Source organism: Mesoplodon mirus (assembly GCF_964341445.2).
Source record: "Mesoplodon mirus genome assembly, chromosome: 8".
Taxonomy (NCBI): Eukaryota; Metazoa; Chordata; class Mammalia; order Artiodactyla; family Ziphiidae; genus Mesoplodon; species Mesoplodon mirus.
This window is the reverse complement of record NC_138984.1, coordinates 105,121,862-105,147,393: the sequence shown is the minus strand read 5'-3', so window position 1 is coordinate 105,147,393 and position 25,532 is coordinate 105,121,862. Positions and strand designations below refer to the sequence as shown.

Here is a 25,532-nt window from a genome sequence, read left to right as displayed (position 1 = left end):
CAAATCAAAACCACAATGAGCCACCACGTCACACTCACTGTGATGCTATAATCAAAATGACAGATAGTAGCAAGTGTTGATCAGTATGTAGAGAAACTGGAAGCCTCGTACACTGCTGATGGGAATGTAAAATGACGCAGCTGCTTTGGAAAACAGTCTGGCAGTTCCTCAAAAAGTTATTAAACATAGAGTTACTATATGACCCAGCGATTCTACTCCTATGTATATTCCTAAAAGAAAACATAGATGTACACCAAACCGTGTACAAATATGTTCATAGCAGCATTATTCATAATTAGCCCCAAGGCAGAAACAACTCAAATATCCATCAAATGATGGATGGATAAACAAATGTGGTAGAGCCATAGCCATAGAATGAAACATTGTTAAACTATAAAAAGGACGGCAGTACTGATATATGTTCAATATGGATGACCCTAGAAAACACTGTGTTAAGTGAAAAAAACAGCTAGTCGCAAAAGACCACATATTGTATGATTCCACATACGTGAAATGTCCAGAATAGGTCAACCCATAGAGAAAGAAGATTTGTGGTTGCCTAGGATTAGAGGAATTGTGAGGAAAATAGGAGAGTACTTGCCAAGGGTACAGGGTTTCTTTTAGGGATGATAAAAATGTTCTAAAATCGACGTGGTGGTTCTGTGAATTGACTAAAAAATCATAGAACTGTACACTATAAACGGGTAAATTGTACAGTATGTGAATCATATCTCAATAAAGCTGTTATGTGCTCCTCTCCCCCAACCCCCAAAAAGCAGAGGGAACCAGAAGCCTGTCCTTACACCGTAGGACACCACACCTGTTGTCCCAACACAGTTATTGCTAGAGCCCCTTTCACTCTCAGAAGTGTCCTGGTTTAGATGACAAATTTATGTCATTACCCTATCACTAATGTGGTATCAAGCAGGTGGCTTTGCCCCTCTGGGCTTTGGCTTCTCCATCTGTAAAACAAGGTCTACCCATTCTGATCACCTCTATATTCCCCCAAAGCTCCACTTTAAAAGCTGTCAAGTCCTACTCAATTGGTCACAGCCCTCACCATGCTTTGTAAGTTGAATTTACATGAGCAAAGAGTTGAAGCCTGGGGCCAGTACAGATCAGTGGGTCCCAGGAAACAGAGACAAAGACTAATTCCTGAGTCTGATCTTCAAATTTCCCCAAAGTTAGGCCACTAAGAAAGGTGATCCAACCATTCCAGTGCAGATGAAATGCCCCAAACACACCCTCTACAAATGAAAAAAGAGAAATATTTAAAGGGGAGCCCTCCCAGAAGATACAATGTCTCTAGGAAGCTTGGCAAGTTTGGAGGTCTTCTCTAAATGGGATTTGGTGAGTCCATCCATGAGGGCCTGGTGTCGGGATAGTCAAGGTCATGTGATCCTACAATGGAATGCTCATTTCCTGGTCCTCCTTTACCCATGATTGCTTAGGAAATAAAATTATATCGAAGGAGCTCAAGAGGAATCATTTGGTTCTCTTCCCTTTTATATTCATGAGAATGTGCCTAAAATTAGTCTTTCTAGCCTCCCCCTGTCCCTCCCAAGGGCCTTAGAACTAGGTCTGTGTGGCGTGTCTAGCCCGGCAGTGAAGAGATGCGAGCCCACCTCTGGGCTCCGAGCAGCAGCAGACCCTTAGAATCAAGGTAAACGTGAAAGAAGCAGAAGGCACAGGATAAACCCAACTCCCATCAATCCACCGAGTAACAGGAAAGACGGATGCTCACCAGGGTCACTGAGACGGGAAACCGACACGAAGACAGGAGAACAGTCGCAAACCCCCATTTCGTCAGCAGCCCCATCACCGAGCCAGTTACCAGAAAAGAGGGCGAAGGCAGGGACCAGTACAGGTGGCACCCAGGTACCCGGTGAGCTAGCCTCAAACTAGGGGAGCATCAGAGGAGATGCCCCACTGTCGGCCTCTTCAGAACGGCAGGGCTGGGAAGAAGAACAAGGAACCGCTCCGAAGCTGAGGCTAGGAGGAGGGGGAGGCTTTCTGCCCGCCAGAGACATGGACTCCGAGGGTCTCGGCTAGGGGTTGGTCTGTGGCTTTCACCGTCTGGGCCAGGCCCCTCCTCGCCGCAGCTTCCGAGGGTGCGATTTCTACATCCAAGGGGGTCCGTGGGGCTGAGGGTAGGAGGTGGCTGCCTGCTCGTCTCTGTTCAGAGGCCACATTTCAGGATGACGTGGTAGCCGTCATTGCTCTCGGCTGCAAGAGACAAACGTGGCGTTTTACAGGAAGAAAGGCAGGGCGCTGTGGCATCCGGGGGCCATGGGATTAGGGTACCAGCAGACACCCTGCCATGGACACTGGCAGAGGCCACCCAAATAAGACTGTGCAGAAAAAGCAGGTTGACAAAAGCAGAGATCTCAACGCACACCTTCACGGCTGCCTTGTTGAGTTTCTTTTTGACAGCAGGCTTTTCCACCACAGCCTGAGGCCCAAGGACTGAAGGGCCTATGTCCAAGGAGGCTTTGGGCATGGCGGCCCCCAGGCCTCTGAAGGCAGTCAGTGGCTAGATCCAGAGAACAGGGGGGAGCGTCCAGGGCCACGGTCCAGGGTCTATGGCCTGGTCAGGGGGCTTTCATTCCCGCCTATCCCCACACACTCACCTGCCCCAGCCCTACAGGGGGTCACAGCTGGTCTCCCACTTTTCCCGGCATGTGAGTTCTTTCTCAGACCCCTTCCTCAGGTGGGCCCTCCGTGACCCCCTGGTCCCACCCAGCCCCGGGTCCCCGATCCACACGGCCTGCAGACTCAGCTGCTGTATTCCATGCCCGCTCTTCCCAGAGACCCACACTTTAGAAACATTCAAGTGCGTCTTACTGTAAGTCCCCTACACACGAACGAGTCCCATTCCGAGAGTGCGTTCGTAAGTCCAATTTGTTCATACGTCCAACGAAGTTAGCCTAGGTACCCAACTAACACAATCAGCTATATAGCACTGTTTCTACGCTTGCTTCCGGACATCCTGGGCTCAAAATAAAGATACTGTACTGCTGTACTCTCTACGGTACTGTGAAGTATACAAAAGCACAACCACTTGTAGGGGATGCACACGCGTGACAACGTACGCCAGACACGTGAACTAACTTACGTGACCGGACACGTGAACACACGCTCGCATCTCTGAAAGTTCGCAACTTGAAGGTTCGCATGTAGAGGACTTACAGTACTTCTCGTTGGCACTGGGTTCGTGAAGCACATACTGTCTGGCCAGGATTTCCCTTTCGAAGTGACCTTGGCGCCAGCCGCACCCCTTCTCACGTTTCTGAGGCTAGGCTTCCCGGGAAGTGTGCGTTTCTTTTTCGCAGAGGATGTTCCCAGGTAACACCCTCTCGAGGGCCCACCCCATGCAGGCCCCACTCACCAGCCTGCTCTCCCCGACACTCTGTTAACCCAGGGGGAGGGCAGTCAACATCCTTTAATTAAACAAGAAAAGGCGGGGAGGAGGGGGCTTTACCTTTTAAGGTACTGAGCATGAAACAGGATTCATCTTGGAAATTCTGCACCATCTGAAAGGCAAGAGAGAGACCATGTCCCTTCAACCACGAGTTCAGAGCCTGAAAAGCCTCAGCGACACGGAGCCCAGCTGCTCGCAGCATCAGAAGTGACAGGCGCCGCGTGTACGCAAGTGCAGGAAGACGCTTACGCTTCGTTCTCGTGGAGAGAACGTGATACAGAGCAGATGGACAGAGCAATTGCAGTGTCGAGTAACAAAAAACCGAAGGCAAAGGATGGAAGGAAGCCTGGAAGGGAATGAAGATGTGAACGTTTCATACAAGACTAAATCGTTCCTGATTTGCTTTCGTTTTGCTTTTTCCTAGTGACTGGGTTTTCCAATCCCTGTAAGGACACATTACAGGAGCGGGTGTGTGTAAAACAGCACCAGATAAAAAAACTAAAGTGCTTTACACGGGGAACTGTATTCAATATCTTGTAACAACCTATGAGGGAAACAAATCTAACAAAAGAATACATATATGTATATACACATATACTGAATCACTTTGCTGTACACCTGAAATACGACATTGTAAATAAACCATCTTTCAATTAAGAAAAAAATGCTTTAACAAGACCCTCGTGATGAGCAGGCTCTGCATATGAGTCCTTTGAGGACCAACTATAAACAGAAGTCCACTCCCTGCATCTACAAATGCGGGGCAGGAAGCTTATGATTACTCACCAGCCCCCTCTCTGGAGTTCTCGTTTTGATTAACAGCCCAGTGACCTTAGATAAGGCAACTTCCTGTCTCCAGGCGCTGTCTGTAAAACGAGGCTGTTTCGATGATAAAAATATATATATAACCAGGATGCACAGCAATGGGAATGGGCATCCTCTTCTGGTGGGGGGGGCGTTCATCCAAATGACTGCTTTCTACAACTGTTCACAGGACGCAGCACAGATGACCACACACCTCTCCTGCAGGCAGGTGCCCTAGGTAAGCTCCTGCACGTACACACAAAAAACACACCTAAGGATGCTGAGAGCAGCACTGCCTCTATGAGTGAAAACTAGAAACAGCCCTCACGTCACCCAACAGTAGAAGCAGCAGGAACAAACTAGGACCTAATCACACCCGGCTGCTCGACAGGGCCGGTGACCTCCAGTGCCGCTCAACATGCATGAATCACAAACCGTTAAGTCCCTGAAGAAGGCACTCCTATCCCACTTCTATGAAGTTTAAAAATAGGCAAAATTAAAGAATGTATTGAAGAAGAACCAGGGAATGATCAATATAAAATTCAAACCAGCACTGGAGGGGAACACGGAATTAGCCCACAAAGGGGGTTCTAACAAACACCGCACTAACCTGAGCGCAGGTATCGGGTGCTTTAGTTATTCTTTAAACTCTACAAATGAGCTTCCTCTATTCTAAATATGTATGCCGTATTTCACAATACACCTTTAAACAATATGACAAAGGTACACATCTACCTAAACATACCCACAACATACATACTAGCCAATGGGACAGCAAAACCCCTTTCCAAATGAAAAGGACAACCCACATTTTACCGCCCCCCTCTGGATGACTGCCCCAGATCCTGCAAATCCATCCACCTGTCGACCCCTGCCCCTCCCCCAGGCCCTAATGATGCATGAAGTACATTTACGCTATGCTGCCGGCCTGCTCCCTCGGGGACTCTTGGCAACCCCACTGCTGGGGCATGCCAAACCTGAAGCAGGGCCCACACGGGCTTAATCAGTAACTGCCTTGTTTAATGAAGTGCCCTTGCACCCCAGGGGCCGGCTGCACGGCTGGCCAGGCCACCTCCAGTGCTCCGGGCAATTAAGAACCAAAGGTTTCCAACTGATTCGGGGTTAAGAGGCAAGGAGACTTCAGGGGAATAAGAATCACCTACTTAGCCGAGGTGGCGTTTGAGTTCTGTTCTCTGCTTCACTGGCTTAACTGCCTGCTCTGGGCGGGGGGCGGGGGGTGGGCACAGGGCAAGCTGAGGGAAGGAACCCCTTCAGGGACCTGTGAAATTGCAAGGGTTCTGAGCATTCTTGGCTTTTGTCTTCACGGCAGAAATGCATTTGTGAGATGGAAACTGACGAGTTTTCCATGTCGTCACTACTGCCTGATGCTCAGGGCGTTTAACGCTTCCTGGCTATTCTACAGGACTTGCTCGGGCCAGCAACTCTGGGCTTCATGTGCTTTATCTGTGAAATGGGGGCCAAAACACAGCCACCTTAGACTCGATTGTAATGATGTGGAAGGAATTCTGAACTGGTGACAACAATAGCAAGTTGCAGATCAATGGCCCTTTGTTCAAATGGATCCTGGTTGTGTGTTTTTAAAAACCCACACCTACACACACTCAGGCATGCAATGGACACACGCACACAAAATTATCTGGCAGAATTACATCAAACCTAATCTAACTCTGCTAGGAAAAGAGAGTGGGGAAGATAAGGGCCTTTCACACTCGCCTTCTGCTTATATTGCCTGACTGATACGAATTGTGAATTACTTTTTAATTAAAAAGGACAGAAGGGACTTCCCTGGTGGTCCAGTGGTAACGAATCCACCTTCCAATGCAGGGGATGCAGGTTCGATCCCTGGTCAGGGAACTAAGATCCCACATGCTGCAGGGCAACTAAGCCCGCACGCCACAGCTGGAGAGAGAAAACCCGCATGCCACAACTAGAGAAGCCCACGCGCCGCAAGGAAAGATCCCGCACACCCCAGCAATCCCGAGTGCCACAACTAACACACGGCGCGGCCAAAAATTAAAATAAATAAATAAATATTTTTTTAAAAAAGGAAGGAAAACACCACCTTGCCCATCCCCAGGATGAAACTCCCATGAAACGGAGGACTCCCACGTAGGGGGCTCGGACAATTATGATGACAAGTGACAACAGGATTTCTCCTGATGATGACGATTTATGAAATATACAGACCATTAAAAGCCTTACATGTTATACGCTGTCAAATTTAAGGATCGCTCCATCACTTGTTTCCCAAAACAAGTGCCTGGCTAATTTAGCATCTACCAGTACCTGACACTGTTTTCTATTTTATCCTTACTACAGCCTGCTTGATGGATAGATTTATCCCCATTTTGCAGACATGGAAACTGAGGCTCAAAGTCATTAAGTAGATTTGCCCAAGGTCACCCGGCTACGAGGAGCCAGTCCAGGTGGCGACATGGGTCCAATTCCGAAGCCCACAGCTTCCCTGCTTTCCCAGCCCCCCTTCCTGTACCGTTCCCTCCATCATCCTCTGCTGAGGCTTGCAGAGTTCCCAGAGTGGGTGGAGGGTCTGCTGGGGGCTGGGCTGGGGGCTCAGGGTTCCACCTCTGCTCCCATCAGCACAGTTCTGTGTAAGCGCCTCATTTCAGAGGTGGTTGGCTCGACGCTCAGGCTCTGCTGCTGGGCCACCAGCCTTCCCGCCACAGCCCAACCCTCTTACGAGCTGTGCACCCTGGGGCCATTACGCAGCCTCTCTGTGCCTGTTTCCTATCTGTGAAATGGGCTCATGACAGCGCCTGCCTCACAGGGAGGCTGCCAGGATTAAATGAGTCACTTAGAACAGCCGCTGGGACATGGTAAGCGCTGATGGAACGCTGGCGCTCATTATTAATTACTATTATTAAGAGAAGGGGTCCAGGATAAGACAAGCTTAAAAGCTTTTGTTGGGCTTCCCTGGTGGCACAGTGGTTAAGAGTCCACCTGCCGATGCAGGGGACACGGGTTCGTGCCCCGGTCCGGGAAGATCCCACATGCCGCAGAGCGGCTGGGCCCGTGAGCCATGGCCGCTGAGTCTGTGCGTCCGGAGCCTGTGCCCTGCAACGGGAGAGGCCACAACAGTGAGAGGCCCGTGTACCGCCAAAAAAAAAAAAAAAAAAGCTTTTGTTCTACAACAGGCAGGAACGCCTGAAACACGTCATCAAGCCCGTTTGATAACTCCCTCCGGAGCCAGCAGTGGGATCTGATCACTCGAGGGCACGGTCGCCAGGGGGGCCATGTTCTGTACCTGTGTCCTCTGTCAGGGGCTGCTTATGCCCTGCAGAGGCCTGTGTGGCCAGAGACAGACCCTGGAAGGCTGTGGCACCTTCACCATTCAGCAGAGGACGCCTCTGTTCCCCGAGAGCCCCGGCCTCTCCATCATCAACCATCATCAACCCAGCCCGTGTCACCTCTCCCGGGCCTGCCCCCTCCCACCCCCCGCCCCTGCCCTGGGTGAGCACGTGCGTCTGAGTCCTCACAGCCCTGACTGTAAGCGCCCCAAGGCAGGGGTGCGAGCAGGGCACCTGGCCAAGGGTGGGGTTCCAGATGGAGAGGTGACAGCTATTCAGAGCCCGTGGTCGTGGCCTCAGACCCCTCTCTCTCCCGGCTCCCCGGGCAGCCCCCGCAGCTGAGAGTGGGCCGTAGGCAGATGAACCCTGTTTGCCATCTTCAGCCTGAAGTCGCCCCCAAGCCCCGCAGGGCGCATTTCGGGTGTGGGTCTGCGGCTCCCGCCCGTAGCCCTGGGCCCAGCTCCTCGGGCTGGCGGGGCTGCAGCGCTCACCTCGTTGCTGACCACCACGTGGATGCCGGTGGGGCCCTGCCGGTACACCCGATGGATGTGCTGCGGGGAGATGCTGTACAGGTTGGCGATCTTCTCGATCAGCTCCAAGGTGGTCAGCTCCTCCAGGAAGATGGCGTGGTACACTGCAGGGCGGGGGACAGGGCCTTCTATAGGACAAGTGGCTGCCTTCAAAGGAGCCCATCTACCCTCGCCCCCGATCCCCCAAACCAGTAACGTGCTTGTAAGAATGTCCACACCCAGATGGACTCGCGGGTTCTGGCTGTACTGGGGACGCATCTGGAAGCCGCAAGGCTCCCTCTCGGCCCAGCGCCAGCTGACAAGATGCCAGGCTCCGTACTGTATTCCTGTTTCATTCTCTCTTGGGGGACTTGTGTAAAATGGAGAATCCCTGCATCCACCCTGGACCAAGGACGCCCATCTAGGGGTGGAGGCTGGAGGGGGAACAGCTGGCCGAAATCTGCATTTAAAAAAAATGACAGACCTAGAGTCTGTCATACAGAGAGAAGTAAGTCAGAAAGAGAAAGACAAATACTGTATGCTGACACATATATATGGAATTTAAGAAAAAAAAATGTCATGAAGAACCTGGGGTAAGACAGGAATAAAGACACAGACCTACTAGAGAATGGACTTGAGGATATGGGGAGGGGGAAGGGTAAGCTGTGACAAAGCGAGAGAGAGGCATGGACATATATACACTATCAAACGTAAGGTAGATAGATAGTGGGAAGCAGCCGCAGAGCACAGGGAGATCAGCTCGGTGCTTTGTGACCACCTAGGGTGTGGGATAGGGAGGGTGGGAGGGAGACGCAAAAGGGAGGGGATATGGGAACATATGTATATGTATAACTGATTAAATTTGTTATAAAGCAGAAAAAAATATATATATATACAACTTGTTAATCAACTATACTTCAATAAAAAATAAATTTCAAAAACAAATTTTTTGGGGGGGTCGCGCCCCACAGCTTGCGGGATCTTAGTTCCCTGACCAGGGATTGAACCCGCAGCCATGGCAGTGAAAGCCCCTGAGTGTCCTAACCCCTGGACTGCCGGGGAATTGCCGAAATCTGCATTTCTTAGAAGCTTCCGGGGATTCTGAGGTGTGGCCTGCTACGGAGGAGAACATCCTGTGTCTGCATTCCTTCCCTTCCACTGGTTAAAGGGGTTACTGGACGGCTCCCTGTGGCCAAGAGTGAGACGTAAGATAGTTGCTACCTGACAGCAGAAGAGAAAGGGTCTGTCCTTACCCTTCTCCACGGCACAAACAACAGTCAGCTGGAGCACTGCGACCCCAAAGGGCGGGGTGGGGGGGGCACCAGGAGTATCACCAGACAGTGGAGACAACAGGGACCCTGAGGCTGGAAGCAAAAACCCAAACCCGTCGGGGAAGAGCAAACCCCGTGGGTGACCTGGGGGGGATGAAGCGATGCCCAGGAACTTCAAGTCCCTTAAAAAGTAAAACACCGCTGGATGAAACAAGAGGTGCTGAAACTCCTTGCTCAACTAAGGAAGGAACCCTTGGTTCAACAAACCTGATCGGCGGCCTGGTATGCTAAAAGCACGTGCGCCCACACACACGCACACACGGTGGCTCCCTTTGAAGGGGTGGCAGAGGCCATGGGGCTCCAGCCACACAAGAGACTCGCCTTCCCAGGATTTCAAATAGGATGACCCGCACCCAGACCCTGTTCAGAGAATGCGGTCGCTGTGTTACCTTCCTTCCCAAACTAACGCCGGGGAAGAATCCCAGGCCTCTGTTGTAAGATTCCTTTTTATAACAGAATTCTCATTGAACTTTTCCCAACTTTTCAGAGCCAGTTCCACTTTTTCTTATTTTACTCTTGGACTGCTGACAGCAAAGAGCCAGAAGGGTTGCAGTGCGGCCCTCCGGCTGTAACCTTTTGTCTCTGGCCTTTCCTGTCCCTAGAGGAACGTGGAGGGGGGACCAGCACTGCTCAGAGCCAGCGGACGGTCAGTCACCCACTGCTCAGAACTCCTCTCATCGGGGGCCGTGTGGGGAAACGAGAGGCCCTCGAGCGGGCCAGCCTAGGTTCAAATCCCAACGCTGCCACCGCTAGAAGCCAGACCTCGGCGCTCTCCACACCTCTGAGGCTGGGCGTGTGGGCTAGCGCCTGCCCTCGCCACGTGTGCAGGAAACCAGGAGACGCGAGCTCTGTCCTTCACAGACCGACCGCGGCGGGAGGACCTGGACATTCGCAGAAATGTCCTGAGGCCTGGATGCCAGCTGCCAGGGCCCGGAGATTTGGATCCTGGCTCTGCCACTCACAGCACTGGCATCTCGGGGCAGCCGCTGTGCCTCAGTTTCCCCCACAGCGGACCATGAGCAGTTCCTGCTATGGGAAGAAAATGGAACGCCCTTAGCCCAAGGTCTTGGGCATCCTTGCTGATCTGGACGGGCCCGCAGAGAGGTACAGGGGGCTCTCTCTGCCGATGATGCAGAGTCCAGACCCCGCGGGTGGGGCCGCGCAGCTCATCAGACTCAGCACTCACAACGCTCAGAAGCAAGACACTGAAAACCGCCAACCCCAAAGAGCCATGTACCCCAGAGGCGCTCCGAGACCCCCCTGTGCAGCGACCGAACCAAATGGGAAAGTCTCATCCAGCTGGGGGAACACACAGGAGGACACGCTCCTGGGAACACAGCTGTCACTCGTCACCAGCTGGGGAGCCAGAAAGCCCAACTTCCAGTTCTACCGTGAGTAGCTGAGTGGCATTAGGGGACACATCTCCTCTCCAGCCCTGTTTCCCCAGGTGGAACATCGGTAACCTGGACCGGCCATTCTGGGAGATGATGCCCACCCTAAACATGTCACCCCCAGGATGAAGTACAACAAGCACTCCTCCTACATGAAAGGCGGATCAGGGGAGGCGTCCTCAGCCGTGGACTCGTGCCGCCTCTCCTTCTGTGTCTCTTCCCGTTACTCTGCCGCCCTCTATCCGGCCCGGGGTGCGGGGCGCACCCACGACCCACCACACAGACTGGGGTCCCCACCGCCGTCCCGCTTCTGCTGCAGGGGCACGCGGTTCTGCTCCAGCTCCTGGCAGACGTAAATGGTCACCTTCGGCCTCACGTTCCTGGCAGGAGGAAAGGAAATCAACAGCAGGTATGAGGGGCCAAGCTCTGTTGTTCCAGAAGGTTCCAGAACACAGGGTGGAAAGAGCAGACTTAGGGGGAAAGAAAGAAAGAAGGCTACGGGGGTACAGAGTGCCTTTCATCGAGGAGCTGTCGGGGACAGAACCCCGTCTGGAAGGACCTTAACAGCTTCGCACAGGCTTGCTGGGGATGGGGGATGGACGATTCCACCCCCCGACCCCCCCCACCCCGGTCCTGCAACCTGCCCAGAGGGGGCTCCGCCCGGGGCACCAGTCTCAACATAGGAGGTTTTCCAGGGTGACACAGCAAGCGCTCTCTCCGGCTCATTCTGAGCTCATTTCATCCTCACACACCTATGACGGAGCCAGGACCACCCTCCCCTTCTACAGATGAGGAAACTGAGGCTCACGGGGGTTAAGGGTTCGGCCCAGTTGCCAAGTCCCTAAGAGGCAGATGTGGGATTCAAACCCGGAGTGAAAACTGCGCTGTCCATGTTCTGCCTATTTAGATCACACCATCCACGCCTGCCCCCCAACCCCAGCAGGAGCAACAGGAAGCAGCTCGAAGCCCAGGACCGTGTAAGCATCTGAGAACCAGAGGAAGCGGCCAAGGGGCTGAGACTCAGAGGCCAAGGCCCCCGTCAAACAGAGAAGAGGGAGGGAGGGGAGGAGGGGGCTTCCGGGCAGGGTGGGCTGCGAGCCACGGCATCTCACTTCCCCGCGGGGGCCGCCACCCCACTCCTGACGCCTCCCAGCCACATCCTGTGCCCCCAGCGGGCACCAACACCCACCTGCCTTTGATGGCATTAAAGAGTCGGATCCCATCTGCAGGGCCGCAGATCTGGACCAGGTCATCGCGGGACATCTTCAGCAGGTCAGCACCTGGGCAAGTACATGGGGCCGCCTGTGACCCGGGGTGCAGGGGAAGGGCTGCACCTGCAGACCCCGGGGGAGGGTCGAGCCAGCCTCACCCTCAGGGGGTATAGGTGTCCCACAGGGAGAAACAGCAGGAGCTAAACAACGTCAGGAGATCACGGCCCCAGAGATGTCAGAAGCTCAACAACTGGCTTCACAAAGTCAGAGGAATCGACGGGCATTTGCAGAAGTTCAGAAGCCCTCACTGCCTGTGGCTGCCTGGCCCTCCCTCTGGACCTTTTATTGGCATCACTGTCAGTGATATATCTTATCAGTGTGATCACGTGTGCACTTGTCTGGAGACAAAAGCTCACAGCTCCCGGGACACTGCCGTTCTGAATGCGCCCAGGCACCCGTGCACCCAGCGCCCAGGTCAAGAGGCAGGACATTCCCACCATCCCACCGGCCACCACGTCCCCCACCCTCACCTCTGGGGAACTGCTCTCCCCACTCCTCACATGCAGAGGAGTTTCGCCTGGCTTTTAGCACCTGTGTGAATGGAACTGAACAGTAAGCACTTTTCTAGGTCTGGCTCTCCCTCCGAGTTCCGTTTAAGGGCCCATTCGTGCTGCATATAGCTGTGGATCATTCATGCCCACTTTTAGGTAGTATTCACTGCACGAATAAAGCACAATTCCTGTACGCCCTCTCTGCCGATGGGCTTTGGGGGTGCTCCCAGTTTGAGGCGATCATAGGTAACTGTCTATGAGCATCCTGGTACGTGGATGAAGACGAGTCCCTTCCTCGAAGCCCGAGGAGTCCCCTAGAGCCTTGTGCCTGGGTGGACTCCGCAAGGCACAGGATGCCTTCAGCCTTCTGCGGAAAACTTCACGACAGCCACGTGGTCTAGAGCCACAGCATTCGCCCCTGTTTCCTGCCACAGTTAAGATACGGTTTTAGGTACAATACTGCAGGTACACTGGCTCCCCTTTCATGGAGAATAAAAGCCAAACTCCTTGCACTCTCCAAGAGGGCCCCTGTGCGCCTCTCTGACCTCACCTGCCGCCCGGCCCACTCGGCCCCATCACCGGGGCCCTCCGCTCCGTAGCCGCACCAGGCAGGCCCCACCTTGCACCTGCCCCCCGCTTGGAAAGTTCATCCTCCCACACCCACCTGGCTCGTGCCCTCGCCTTTCCAGGCTTTGCTCAAGGACGTCTCCTCGGCATGGCCTACACCACCCCCTGCTTAAGGGGGAGGCTCCCCTCCACCCTCCTCCCGCCTAGGCTGGCCCAGGGCCCTCCACCAAGCCTGCCCATCCCAGAAGGGGCACGGCGTGTTGAGATGGGCAGTTTACACCTCCGCGCTGACTCAGAGCTGCCCGAGGACAGGATCCCTGCCTGACTGCCCTTGTACTGTCTACCCACAGCACAAAGAACATGCTCAGAAAAGCTGAGCTCAGGGACTTCCCTGGCAGTCCAGGGTTAGGACTCGGCGCTCTCATTGCGGGGGCCCCGGGTTCAATCCCTGGTTGGGGAACTAAGATCCCGCAAGGCATGCGGCGCAGCCAAAAAGAAAAAGAAAAGAAAAGCTGAGCTCAAAGACCACGGATGGGTGCTGGTTCCCTTCCGCTGCCACAGATGTCCTTGAGGGCCAGTCTTCTGGTTTCGGCCAACACTTGACTCTCTGTCACTCTGGGCCGACTGCCGGGGAGCAAGGTTCATGGCTGTTACCCTGTCCCCCAATGCCCCCAGCTCAGGGCGGCTGTCTGATGGGACCACCAGCAAGAGCTTGAAAAACCTTTAGAGAAGGAAGAGCTGCTTTCCCTTCTCGCCTGTGGCTGTACCACCATCTCCCGGGTCACGGCTCTAGAGACAGCACGACGGGCAGTGTTTGCGAGGAAAAGGCTGGGAGGCTTGCTGAGTGTGCACTGGCCTGTTGGCTAAGGGGCTCTTCTGGGCAAAGCAGAGCCCACACTGCAGCTGAGGGGCATCTTGAAAAGGCTCCCAGACGGTCCTCCCGCAAAGCCACGCTCGGCTGCACACCTCAGGGGCAGGACCGCCCACGAGCCCTCGGCCGAGGGCCAATACACACAAGTGACCACAAGTGACCACTCTGGGTCCCCAGGACAGGCCGCGGCCCCTCGGGAGCCAAGGGCACATGCTGAGCGTTCCAAGATCCTCGCGGGTTTCTGAGCACCATTCAGAGACGCTCACCCGAGAAGCTGGCGAAGAGCCGGCAAAACTGGGAGAATCTGTTGCGGTGGAGCCACTGCTGGGCGTCCTGCATGGAGGCTGAGGGAAGCAGGTGCTGCGGGCAGAGAGGACAGGCCTTGAGGGGGTGCTCGGTCTGCACGGGACAGGCAGCCAGCGCCCAGCCGCAGACACTTACGTCACTGCCCACGGGCAGGGCCTCCACCGGGTGGGTTGGGGAGCTGTTGCTGAAAGGAAGAAGAGAGGTGGTGAGCGGTGAGGACGCTCCTTCCCGGGATGGTGGGCAGAGAGGATGCTCCTTCCTGGCTGAGGATGCTCCCCGCCAGCCTGCCCCTCACTTCCCTCTGCTCTGGGGCTCCTTTGAAATGCAATGGGTCCTCGAGAAAAATACAGACCTCCTCCATCCCTGGAAAGCCCTAACAAAGCCTCTGGTGTGGATGGAAGTTAACTACATACCCTCATCCCTCAGCTAAGGCTCCGGGGCTTGTTTCGGCCAGATGCTGTGGTCCCCACGCCAAGCCCCAGCACGAGGGAGGGCAGGTTGACCAAGCAGACCAGGACACACGCCTCACAGGGACTCAGTGCTGGGACAGTGAAGGGCCAGCCACACCCAGGAGAGGGCAGAGGATGCTCCCCGCCAGCCTGCCCCTCACTTCCCTCTGCTCTGGGGCTCCTTTGAAATGCAATGGGTCCTCGAGAAAAATACAGACCTCCTCCATCCCTGGAAAGCCCTAACAAAGCCTCTGGTGTGGATGGAAGTTAACTACATACCCTCATCCCTCAGCTAAGGCTCCGGGGCTTGTTTCGGCCAGATGCTGTGGTCCCCACGCCAAGCCCCAGCACGAGGGAGGGCAGGTTGACCAAGCAGACCAGGACACACGCCTCACAGGGACTCAGTGCTGGGACAGTGAAGGGCCAGCCACACCCAGGAGAGGGCAGAGGAGTCCCTCGGGGGCTTATTCTGCAGCGAACAAGCACCCACAGTTTGGCATCCGCCACGAGAAAACCATTGTCACGTTTTTCCCCAAAGGGAGGCAGAGACCTGAACACCTGGGTTTTTATGTCAAGAGAAAAACACACTGAGAGACGACCCTTCCAGATGGACAGTGGTGATGGTACAACATGAACGGACTTAATATTACTGACCTAGCGCCACTTAAAAATGTTAAAATGGTAAATTTTACGTTTTGTGTATTTTACCACAATAAGAACAAAACAGACCCCTGAGGGGATGACCCCTAGACCCGTCATCGGTGACTACAGATGCATGTCATCAGGGTCTAGGGGGTGCCGGGGACTTTATACATGTTCCCCTGACCCTGCGTGGAATTCATGCTCCCCCGGTAGTGAGGAAACCGGAGCTGCAGGAGGTTAAGGAACTTGCCCCCAGAAAGGTGCCGATTTAAGACTAGGTCTACCTGAATCTAAATATGACAGCCCTTCCTCTCAAGGAGGACTGTCCTCACCCTGTAAATCCAGCTCAGGTCTCGCTTGCCCATCAGTAGTTATCTCTCCAGCACGCGTGGCTCCGCTCTGCAAGCTCTACCCTCACCTGTAAAACCCACCTGGCACCCTCCCTGCCTCACCCTGCCCCCACGAACAGGATGGGCAGAGCCATCACAGCGATGCCGCGGCCCTGGGACAGGTGGGACCGCTGCCCGCTGGTCCCTGCAGCCCCGTCACCTCGGAGTCAGCACCACCTGTACCTTGGCAGGCCTGGGTGACCAGCAGTGAGGCCGCTTCTGTGCTGCCGGCCCTGACCCCGGGGACAGGGAGGGTCCTGAGCTGAGTCCCACTGCCTAGTGACCATGCACGAGGGTGCAGAAAGATCTAAGAAGCCCTCCAGGGACCTCCCTGGTGATCCAGGGCTTAGGACTTGGCGCTTCCCCTTGGGGGGGGGGGGCGCGGGTTTGATCCCTGGTCAGGAACTAAAATCCTGCAGGCCGCTTGGCGTGGCCAAAAATATGAAGCCACTCCAGCCGCTGCAGGGTCCAGAGGTCTGCCTCCTGAGGCCCCCGATGTCCAGGAGGTGGGCTTTCCCCTGGGAGGCACCAGGCAGGCTACCTCAGGGGGCTGGCCCAGGACCCCCACAGCCCAGCTCACTTTAACCGGGGGAGGGAGTGGGTGCTTGGTGCTCGGCTGCCTTAGCAGACAGCCTTTCTAGAGGTGTGTTCAAGCACAAAATCCTGGACACGTGATGCTAAAAATGGTTGTGAATGTAACACCAGTCAGCCGCCCTGAAACCCGAATCGATGCCAGGCTACAAAAGGAGCAGAGACCCAGGGAGGAAAGTGAGGAAAGGGGCCCACACCCGTGGTCACTCCAGGGACTGCAAAGGGAGAGAGGGTGCACGTACCCTTCGCCAAGGCCGAAGCTGTTCGGAGAGCCGTTGTAGCTTGGGGACGAGGCGCTGTTCACCTGGTAGACCACGTCGGGCCACGGGGAGCACTGCAGGGAGAGAGCGCAGGGCAGCGGTGGTCCCGGCCGGGCCACTCGGGCCACGGTCCTTCCACACCCACCCCGCACTGACCCGGCGCTTGGGGACGGGCACGCTGCTCGGGCCACACCGAAGAGACCAGATAGGGCAGAGAAGAGACAGTCCCCAGAGCAAGCAAAGCACGACACGTGTCTGTCTGAGCTTCCGAGGAGTCAAAGCAAAGAGGGAAACCTCATCGGTCCCTTGATTCCTGGGTCCACAAGAAAAGAGACTAAAAAACAAGACAGACCAGTTGCCCACAGGCGGGTCTTCCTGGCGCAGGCAAATGGGAGAAAATGCACGAAACAGGGAGCACGGGGCCACAGACCACTGCCAATGGAAAAGCACCAGAGAAGCTCAGTATCAGAATCTCCCGAAGGGCCTCAGCCGAGGGGACAGACAAGGCGGCTCCACACTGACCGGGAACAGCCCCCTTCCAACCCCCAGTCTTCGCGCATTTACTACACATTTCAGGAGCTCCCCCGCTTGCAGACCAGGGAGATGCAGCCACACGAAAGCTGTGACCCCTGAACTCCAGGAACTTCTTGTGCGGAAGCTCAAACGAACACGGGAGAATCCCCCAAGGAAAGCAGAGACGTCGGGCGCTGCCTGGTTGGGGGCGGCAAGGGGTAGCCCGCACACCATGCATTCCCTGCTTCCCTCCCCTGTGACGACACCGCTTTGGACACGGCCAGTCGGAAGCATTCCTGAGATTTACTATCACCCACCCGACCACAGGGTGGGTCAATATTTAACCCTGTTACGAGTGAGGCCTGGAATGTGTTGGTGCCGAATCCTGCAGCCCTGGGGTGGGGGGTGGGGGGTGCGGGAGGGGAGCAGAAAGGCTGATAAGCAAACAAGAGGGGATCCGGTGGCTCCCAAGGTCACAGGCCAGGTGCGGATTTCAACACCTGGCCTGGGACAGGGGCTGGGACATTGCCTGGAGCACGCCAGGGGACCTGTCCTCCGGCAGGGAAGTCGGGGGAGAGGCAGAGGCGGGGAGGAGAAGGGTCACCGGGGTGCATCACCAGCACACACCAGGCCTGGGAAGGGCTAAGGGTCCGAGCACGGCCCCACACACTGCAGAGCTGGCTCTGCCCTGCTGCGAGGGGGCAGGACTCCCCGGGCCAGGGCTCTGCGGCCACCGTCAGCCTCGACCCTATGAAAAGCCAGCACGCATCTGTCTGCGCCACAGAATTAGCATCCCCGCTGCCCGGCTGCACTTACTCTTCTGTGTATGGCTTGTCACACACACACACACACACACACACACAGGCCTCTTAGCCACCCTGTGCCTGGGCCTCACCCTTAACCCAGACTTAACCCCACCATGGTCAGCACTGGACCTGAGGCACCCACGGAGGGCCTCCTGAGTCAGTCAGATCATTCAGCGGACAAACCCAACACCTATTAACTGGCCCGATGGCAGGACACAGCGGGGAAGAGTCGTTCACATCAAACCCAGAGCCCAGTACAAGAGGCAGCCGCCGTGACCCGTGACGGGAGGAAAAGGGACCTGCGGCACGAAGCGTCTCAGAGGTAGCCTGGACGGAAGGACGGCTGGAGCAGGCTGGTGGCGGCAGTGGGGCTGAGGGGAAACGCACCCCAGTGTCCACCCAAACAGCACAGAACGAGAGCTATTTACAGCCTCTGACCCAGCCATCCCCCTCGAGAACAGACCCAGCCATCCCCCTCCGAGAACAGACCCAGCCATCCCCCTCCGAGAACACACCCAGCCATCCCCCTCCGAGAACACACCCAGCCATCCCCCTCCGAGAACAGACCCAGCCATCCCCCTCGAGAACAGACCCAGCCACCCCCCTCGAGAACAGACCCAGCCATCCCCCTCGAGAACAGACCCAGCCATCCCCCTCGAGAACAGACCCAGCCATCCCCCTCGAGAACAGACCCAGCCATCCCCCTCGAGAACAGACCCAGCCATCCCCCTCGAGAACAGACCCAGCCATCCCCCTCCGAGAACAGACCCAGCCATCCCCCTCCGAGAACACACCCAGCCATCCCCCTCCGAGAACAGACCCAGCCATCCCCCTCGAGAACAGACCCAGCCATCCCCCTCGAGAACAGACCCAGCCATCCCCCTCGAGAACAGACCCAGCCATCCCCCTCGAGAACAGACTCAGCCATCCCCCTCGAGAACAGACCCAGCCATCCCCCTCGAGAACAGACCCAGCCATCCCCCTCCGAGAACAGACCCAGCCATCCCCCTCGAGAACACACCCAGCCATCCCCCTCGAGAACACACCCAGCCATCCCCCTCGAGAACACACCCAGCCATCCCCCTCGAGAACAGACCCAGCCATCCCCCTCGAGAACAGACCCAGCCATCCCCCTCGAGAACACACCCAGCCATCCCCCTCCGAGAACAGACCCAGCCATCCCCCTCGAGAACAGACCCAGCCATCCCCCTCGAGAACAGACCCAGCCATCCCCCTCGAGAACAGACCCAGCCATCCCCCTCCGAGAACAGACCCAGCCATCCCCCTCGAGAACACACCCAGCCATCCCCCTCGAGAACAGACCCAGCCATCCCCCTCCGAGAACACACCCAGCCATCCCCCTCCGAGAACACACCCAGCCATCCCCCTCCGAGAACACACCCAGCCATCCCCCTCCGAGAACACACCCAGCCATCCCCCTCGAGAACAGACCCAGCCATCCCCCTCCGAGAACAGACCCAGCCATCCCCCTCGAGAACAGACCCAGCCATCCCCCTCGAGAACAGACCCAGCCATCCCCCTCCGAGAACACACCCAGCCATCCCCCTCCGAGAACAGACCCAGCCATCCCCCTCGAGAACACACCCAGCCATCCCCCTCCGAGAACAGACCCAGCCATCCCCCTCGAGAACAGACCCAGCCATCCCCCTCGAGAACAGACCCAGCCATCCCCCTCCGAGAACAGACCCAGCCATCCCCCTCGAGAACAGACCCAGCCATCCCCCTCGAGAACAGACCCAGCCATCCCCCTCGAGAACAGACCCAGCCATCCCCCTCGAGAACAGACCCAGCCATCCCCCTCCGAGAACAGACCCAGCCATCCCCCTCGAGAACAGACGCTGCAGACATTCTCTCCACGTGCAGAACTACACTCGCACAAGGTGCTCACGGTGCCCTGTGTGGAATGGCGAGAGCCTGGAAATAACCCAGCGTCCACCAAAGGGCCATGCAGACAACAAAATCCACACAGCTGGATAAAGAACTAGAAAGCTCTTTATGAACAGACAGGAAACAGACTCCAAGAGAGGCCATGGACTAAAGACAGCCAACCACAGAACAGTGTGTGTGTGTGTACTGTCAGGGGAAAAGAGCGCGCATGGGGCAAACGTGTATGAACCGGCTTCATCTGCAGAGAACGTTGGGCCAGATACACAAGGAGCCGGGGGTCGCCTGCTACCCCGGGGAGAGAAACCGAGGCCAGACAGTGCTGGGAAGGATATTTTCTGATGCAGATGCTCTTATACCTTTTGAATTTGGACCACATGAATATATTATCTATTCCAAAAACCTAAAATAAAAATAACCTAATTTTGAAATGCGCAAATGGCAGCAGAGAGCTAGAAGGTACTTGTGAAACACCTCCCTGGACACCGGGCCTTAAATGAAAGCAGCTCCAGACAAAGGAACACACCACGATTTAACGGGCGGTCTCGGTAGAAGCATTCACCCCAAACGGGCACTTTTCCAAGGGTCTAAACCAACCCTCGCCGCCCCTGGCAGAAGGCTCCGGCCGGCTCACCTCGGAGAGGATGGTGGTTTCGTAGGACGGCTGGTACTTCTCCTTCTCTTGGGCCGTTCTTTTCTCCATCTTCTCTCGGTCAGTCTTCTGCTTCCGGTCAGCTCCCTTTGGCTGTAAGTGCAGAGCACAGGGGTCCAATGAGTTCAACGCAGGCAGAGGCAGCTGTCGGGGGGAGATCCAGGGCTGAGCAGTGGCCCCCCCACAAGGCCAGCACACTCCCCACCTCACCCAGAAGCCCAAGCAGGATCTCACAGACAAGAAAGCATCTCTCTCACCTCCCAGGCATCCGCGACACATGGTCCTCCCGCCCGGAGCCCCTCCCCACCCCGAGGGAGCTCAGAGCCTGCTACAGGGTCCTACGGGGACTCTACAGGGTCCGCTCAGCTGCTCATGCAGAAATGCTTGGAGCGGAGCTTTACTAGTGGCCACTTGCTCATGGAGAGGACCCCTCGAGAGCCTTCCGTGGGTTCCCCGGGGACAGTGACAGGAAGTGGATGAGCTATGAGCTGCTGGCCAGGGCTCGGTCTACAATCGCAGGCCATCTTGGGGGGTTCCTTGCCCCCAAGTCCTAGGACTACGGCCATGCTCCCAGCTTCCACCCCAGCAGGCCCAGCTGATGGGGACCATCCTGACCACTGGGACTATCCCCTCCTGAGTTCAGGGCCTGGTGGTCGGGGCCAGATATCAAGACTCCGCAGGGCCCAGAGCGGAGCGCTTTACTCTGTAGGCAATGGACCACACGCAGTGGGCAGTCAGGGAGGAAAATGCATCCTCAAGCTCGACGGCGCCTTTGGGATCATCCTGGCAGGCACCTTCCTCAGGCTGCAGCTTTTGACTCCCAGCTCAGGAGATTTGAGGAAATAGCCCTCAGGGGGATGCCCAGGCTGGAAGGAGGGAGGTTTGCTGGGGGTCCTATGGGGACATGAGTGACAGACCTGGTGTCCAGTGGGAGAGCCGGGCGTGCGGCAGCCGGGCGTGCGGCAGCCGGGCCCCTGTCATCTGTTTCCCTGCTCCACCTCTGTCCTCCTGTTCTCCTGTCCCAGAAAGGAGGCCCTTCTTCCGGGTCCAGAAGCATTACTGGCAAAGTGTGGCCAAGCCTGCCTGTAGAGGGCAGCCTGCGGGGAGCCGGCGGGGCAGGGAGCGGCCCAGACACCCCCATGGAGCCCCAGGGCCGGGCTCCGAGAAGCCAGGGCTTCCTAGTAACCAGGGTGACCTGAGATGGGAGAGGGCTGGGCAGTTCGGCTGGGCTGTGCCTGGCGCCAGTGCACACCCGTCTGAACTGCTGCTGGTGCGGGTTGGGGGGCTGGCCAGGCCACCTCTGGCTTTCTGGGGAGCCCGTTTCGGGTATCAGAGGCTCCTAGCCCCCTGCAGGAGATGGTAAGGCAGCTTCCGGCCCCACTCCCCCAATAACGCCTGGTGTGCGGCTGAGGGGTTGAGCAGAGCCCTCACTCCTGAGCTTCCACCTCGAGCTGTAGGAGGGGACGCTCACGGGAGCCATGGGGAGGGCTGGGCATCCCTAGCGCAGACTGGCCCTCCCTCCTACCTCCCAGCGCCAGCGCCCATTCCCAGGGCACGCGCTCGGAGAGAAGACAGCGGGTGGAACCCTGAACCTGGTCTGTGCGTGACAGGGAGGGGGTGGGACTGCAGGACAGGCAGAGACCACCCGCTGCGCAGTCTCGGCACTGTCCAGGGTGAGCCAGAATCACCCTGGACCCTGGAGCAGACCCAAGACCAGAGGCACCGGTGGACGGAGTCAGCAGACTAATGATCCCCAAAGATGGCCACGTCCTAATACCCAGAGCCTGGGAGGATGTTACCTTACAGGGCAGGAGGGGGCGAGGCTGCAGATGGAATTAAGATGGCCAACAACGTGAGATTAAAATAGGGGGATGAGCCTGGATCATCCCGGTGGGCCCAGTGTAATCACAGGGGCTTAAAAGTGGAGGAGGGGTGAGCAGGGGAGTCAGGGTGATGCGTGTGAGAGGGGCTTTGAGGATGGAGGAGGGGCCACAGGCCAAGGAATGCGGAGGCCTCCAGAAGCCGGAAAGGGCAAGGGAAGAGAGAGTCTCCCCTGGGGCCTCCAGAAAGGAATTCAGCCCTCCTGACGCCCGACTCTAGCCCAGTGAGACCCGGTTCAGACTTCTGACCTCCAGCATTAAAAGACAGCATGTAGTACTGAGCCACTCAACTTTTGGTCATTCTTTTACAGCAGGAAGAGGAAACAAATATGGGGCAGAAATGTAACTTCCTTCGGAGGCCGGTTTCAAGGCTTCATAATGATGCAGCAGGTTTCCGGAGGGTGCTACCGCTCTGGCAGAGAAGACAAACTCACGCTCCCCCCACCATCCCTCCCTCCCCACCCAGGGCGGCAGCGCTAACGGACCAAGGTGTCCCAGTGCACGGAGCCCGGCCAGGGCCTCAGAACCCTTTGCCCACAGCCCTCGGGTGGCCAGACGCTATCAGTGGGGATGAAGCCAGCCGCCCGGCTGTGTGGCCTGAGTACAGACACGGGCAGCTTCAGGGCCTTCCAGTCCAGTTGGGAAACAGGTCAGATCACCACTCCGCCGCCAGGCTGATGGTTCTACCTGTGGGCACTTATTTCCATATCCATCCCAAGCTCAGGAAGATCAACCCTGACCCAGCTTCCTCTGGAACAAGGCCCTATTTCTACGGCCGCTCACTCTGGCGTCTCCAGCCCCAGCAGACGGAACTTTGTCGGCAAGTCCCCAGGTCCCCTGATTGTGAAAGACGGGAAGGACGGGGAAGGCACTGGGGCCGGTCCGCGCCCTGTCCCTGGGGCACCTGCTGGGATCTCCTGGCCGGCGGGCAGGTCCAGCCTGCTGGCGATGGGGCCTGTGGTCCTGCTCGGCACCGGTCTGCCCACCCTGAGGATGATGCGGGGTCCGCACCCTCCCTCCCCGCGGGGCCACCCTGAGCTGCACCACTGTGGACCGTCTTTAGGAAATACTCTGTCCAGACAGGTGAGGTGAGAAGCAACGGCAGGAGACTGCAGGGGGTGAGACGAGAAAGGAAAAGAGGGGAGGTACCAGGAGGCCACTGCACAGGGACAAGGAGAGGACATCTGCTGGGATTAACACGCACACGCTACCATATGTAAAGCAGACAACCAACAAGGAGCTGCTGTGTAGCACAGGGAAATACTCTGTAATAACCTAAATGGGAAAAGTATTTGAAAAAGAATAGATACATGTATATGTATAACTGAATCACTGTGCCGTACACCTGAAACTCACACGACATTGCAAATCAACCATACTTCAATAAAAATAAATAAATAAATAACAACCATGGTCAGGACCCACACGGGAGGTCTCCTAACTTGATTTCCAAGGAGAATCTAATGGGCAACTACAGAATCTGTGGCCAAAGTGCTTGGGAGGAAAACAAAAATCTAAAACTGTGCCAATCCCACCACCCTGGTCAAGTAGAGCCAAGCCCGGCCGTCTGTGGGGAAGAAAGCAGGCAGGCTGGCTCATCAGAGCCCAGGCAGGAGCCCCGGGCTACTATGGGGACGCCGCACTCCCTGCTGGGCCTCCGCGTTTTGGCATCACCGTCCCAGGCAGGGCAGGGGGCTGGGTGACGGCGGATGGAGCTGGCGGGGCTGTCCTACCTTGAACACCTTGATCTGGCAGCTGGCCGAGTGCAAGTGTTCTGTGTACTCCCCATTCTCACACTGCTTGAAGGTATCGATCTGCACCCGAAAGGGCACGCCCTTCTCGCCCCCGTGCTTCCTCGGGGTGAACTCTGTGCTGATGCAGTGCACCTGCAGGGGACACGGGGGGGCAGGTAGCCAGAAGCAGGCGAGGATGGGCTCTGGACCGCCCCCCACCCACGGGCTCCTCTCCGAATGGAGGTTTCCATCTCGCACGGTCAGACCCACCTCCACCTCTCTGCTCTCCCCCAGTGCTGTCCACTCTGTCGGGCCGCTGGCCGCCCCGTCCCCTCACCACAGGGGGCCTGCCCTCTCACCTTTGTCCCTTGACCTTGGAGGCCCTGCCTGACCACCTAAGTCCTTGCCGTTGCTCCAGGCCCACTGACCCCAGCAGACCCCCTCACTCCTGCCCCTGAGACCTCTCCCTTGCCAAATCCCACAGACCACAGAGCAGGGACCACAGCTTAGTCCCTAAGGGCCTGGTGGCCAGGTTACTCAGGCCAGGCCAGAAGCTGGGACCACTTCTTTATTTCTCGTTAGTGCCCGTTACACAGAAGGCACTTGATGTATATTTCTTGCTATAACACTGTGATCATGTCATAATACATCTTATTGTAATAGTAAACAATAACATTATTATAATTCTTGTAAAATGCAATTCAAGTACTGTAATTATGCAAGGCAAAAAGACTGCTCACTTTTACTGAGTGATTACTATGAACCAGGCCTTGTGGTCATGGCTCTATTTTCACTCACTAATTTATAAGACAGGTGGGAAAACCAAGAGGCTCAAAAAGGGACTCACAGAAAGAGAGCCAGGGGCAAGCCCTGAAGCACAGGGCCCCAGATGGGCCCTTGGCCACCTCTATCTGCCATGGTGTTTAACACAAGGCCAGGTTCACAACCAGGTGCTTGAGAATTAAATAATTCATTTAATAATAGAAACAATTACGAAAAAAAATTTCACTTCAAATTATTTATGCTAGGCCATACTTATTGTGTAAAAAGCTTCCATATTGATAAGCAAAACCCACACAGGACGCTACAACATCCCAAGCCCTTCTCCCAGCCCCAGGGACCAACTAGCCCTGTGACTCTGAGCCACACCCATCCACCCTTTCAGCCTCCTTTCCTGCAGCAGAGGGCAGGAGCCCATCAGGGACCCCCCGACAGATGGTTTCGAGAAACGACCCAATGGACCCCAGAGCTCCGGCTTCCCCACTGAGGGCAAGCTCCCTCCCGCTCACCTGAATGAAAGCAGATGCTCTCTTCGAAGGGTCCCACAAAAACTCAACTGCATTCAGCTGGGTCGGGCTGGCCCTGGGGTCCAAGATACCAACAGACAGTGGAATATCTGTGCACATACACACACAAAAGTGCAA

At 56.2% G+C, this 25,532-nt stretch overlaps 1 protein-coding gene across 2 annotated transcripts in view; it reads right to left on the bottom strand.

Moving 5' to 3' along the window:
- Positions 1-221: 221 nt before the first annotated feature.
- The window catches only part of TFCP2L1 (transcription factor CP2 like 1), a gene marked incomplete at its 5' end in the record, with an annotated part of 61,387 nt that continues 36,076 nt past the window's right edge, over positions 222-25,532 (bottom strand). For both annotated transcript variants that reach the window (XM_082630775.1, XM_082630776.1), the window contains 11 exons: positions 222-2,226; positions 3,482-3,533; positions 8,043-8,185; positions 11,059-11,162; positions 11,972-12,062; positions 14,249-14,342; positions 14,424-14,472; positions 16,602-16,693; positions 20,478-20,588; positions 24,109-24,261; positions 25,398-25,504. In XM_082630775.1, the coding sequence (XP_082486901.1) occupies positions 2,180-2,226; positions 3,482-3,533; positions 8,043-8,185; positions 11,059-11,162; positions 11,972-12,062; positions 14,249-14,342; positions 14,424-14,472; positions 16,602-16,693; positions 20,478-20,588; positions 24,109-24,261; positions 25,398-25,504 (1,043 nt within the window). In that variant the 3' untranslated portion in view covers positions 222-2,179. The remainder of the gene's footprint in view (positions 2,227-3,481; positions 3,534-8,042; positions 8,186-11,058; positions 11,163-11,971; positions 12,063-14,248; positions 14,343-14,423; positions 14,473-16,601; positions 16,694-20,477; positions 20,589-24,108; positions 24,262-25,397; positions 25,505-25,532) is intronic.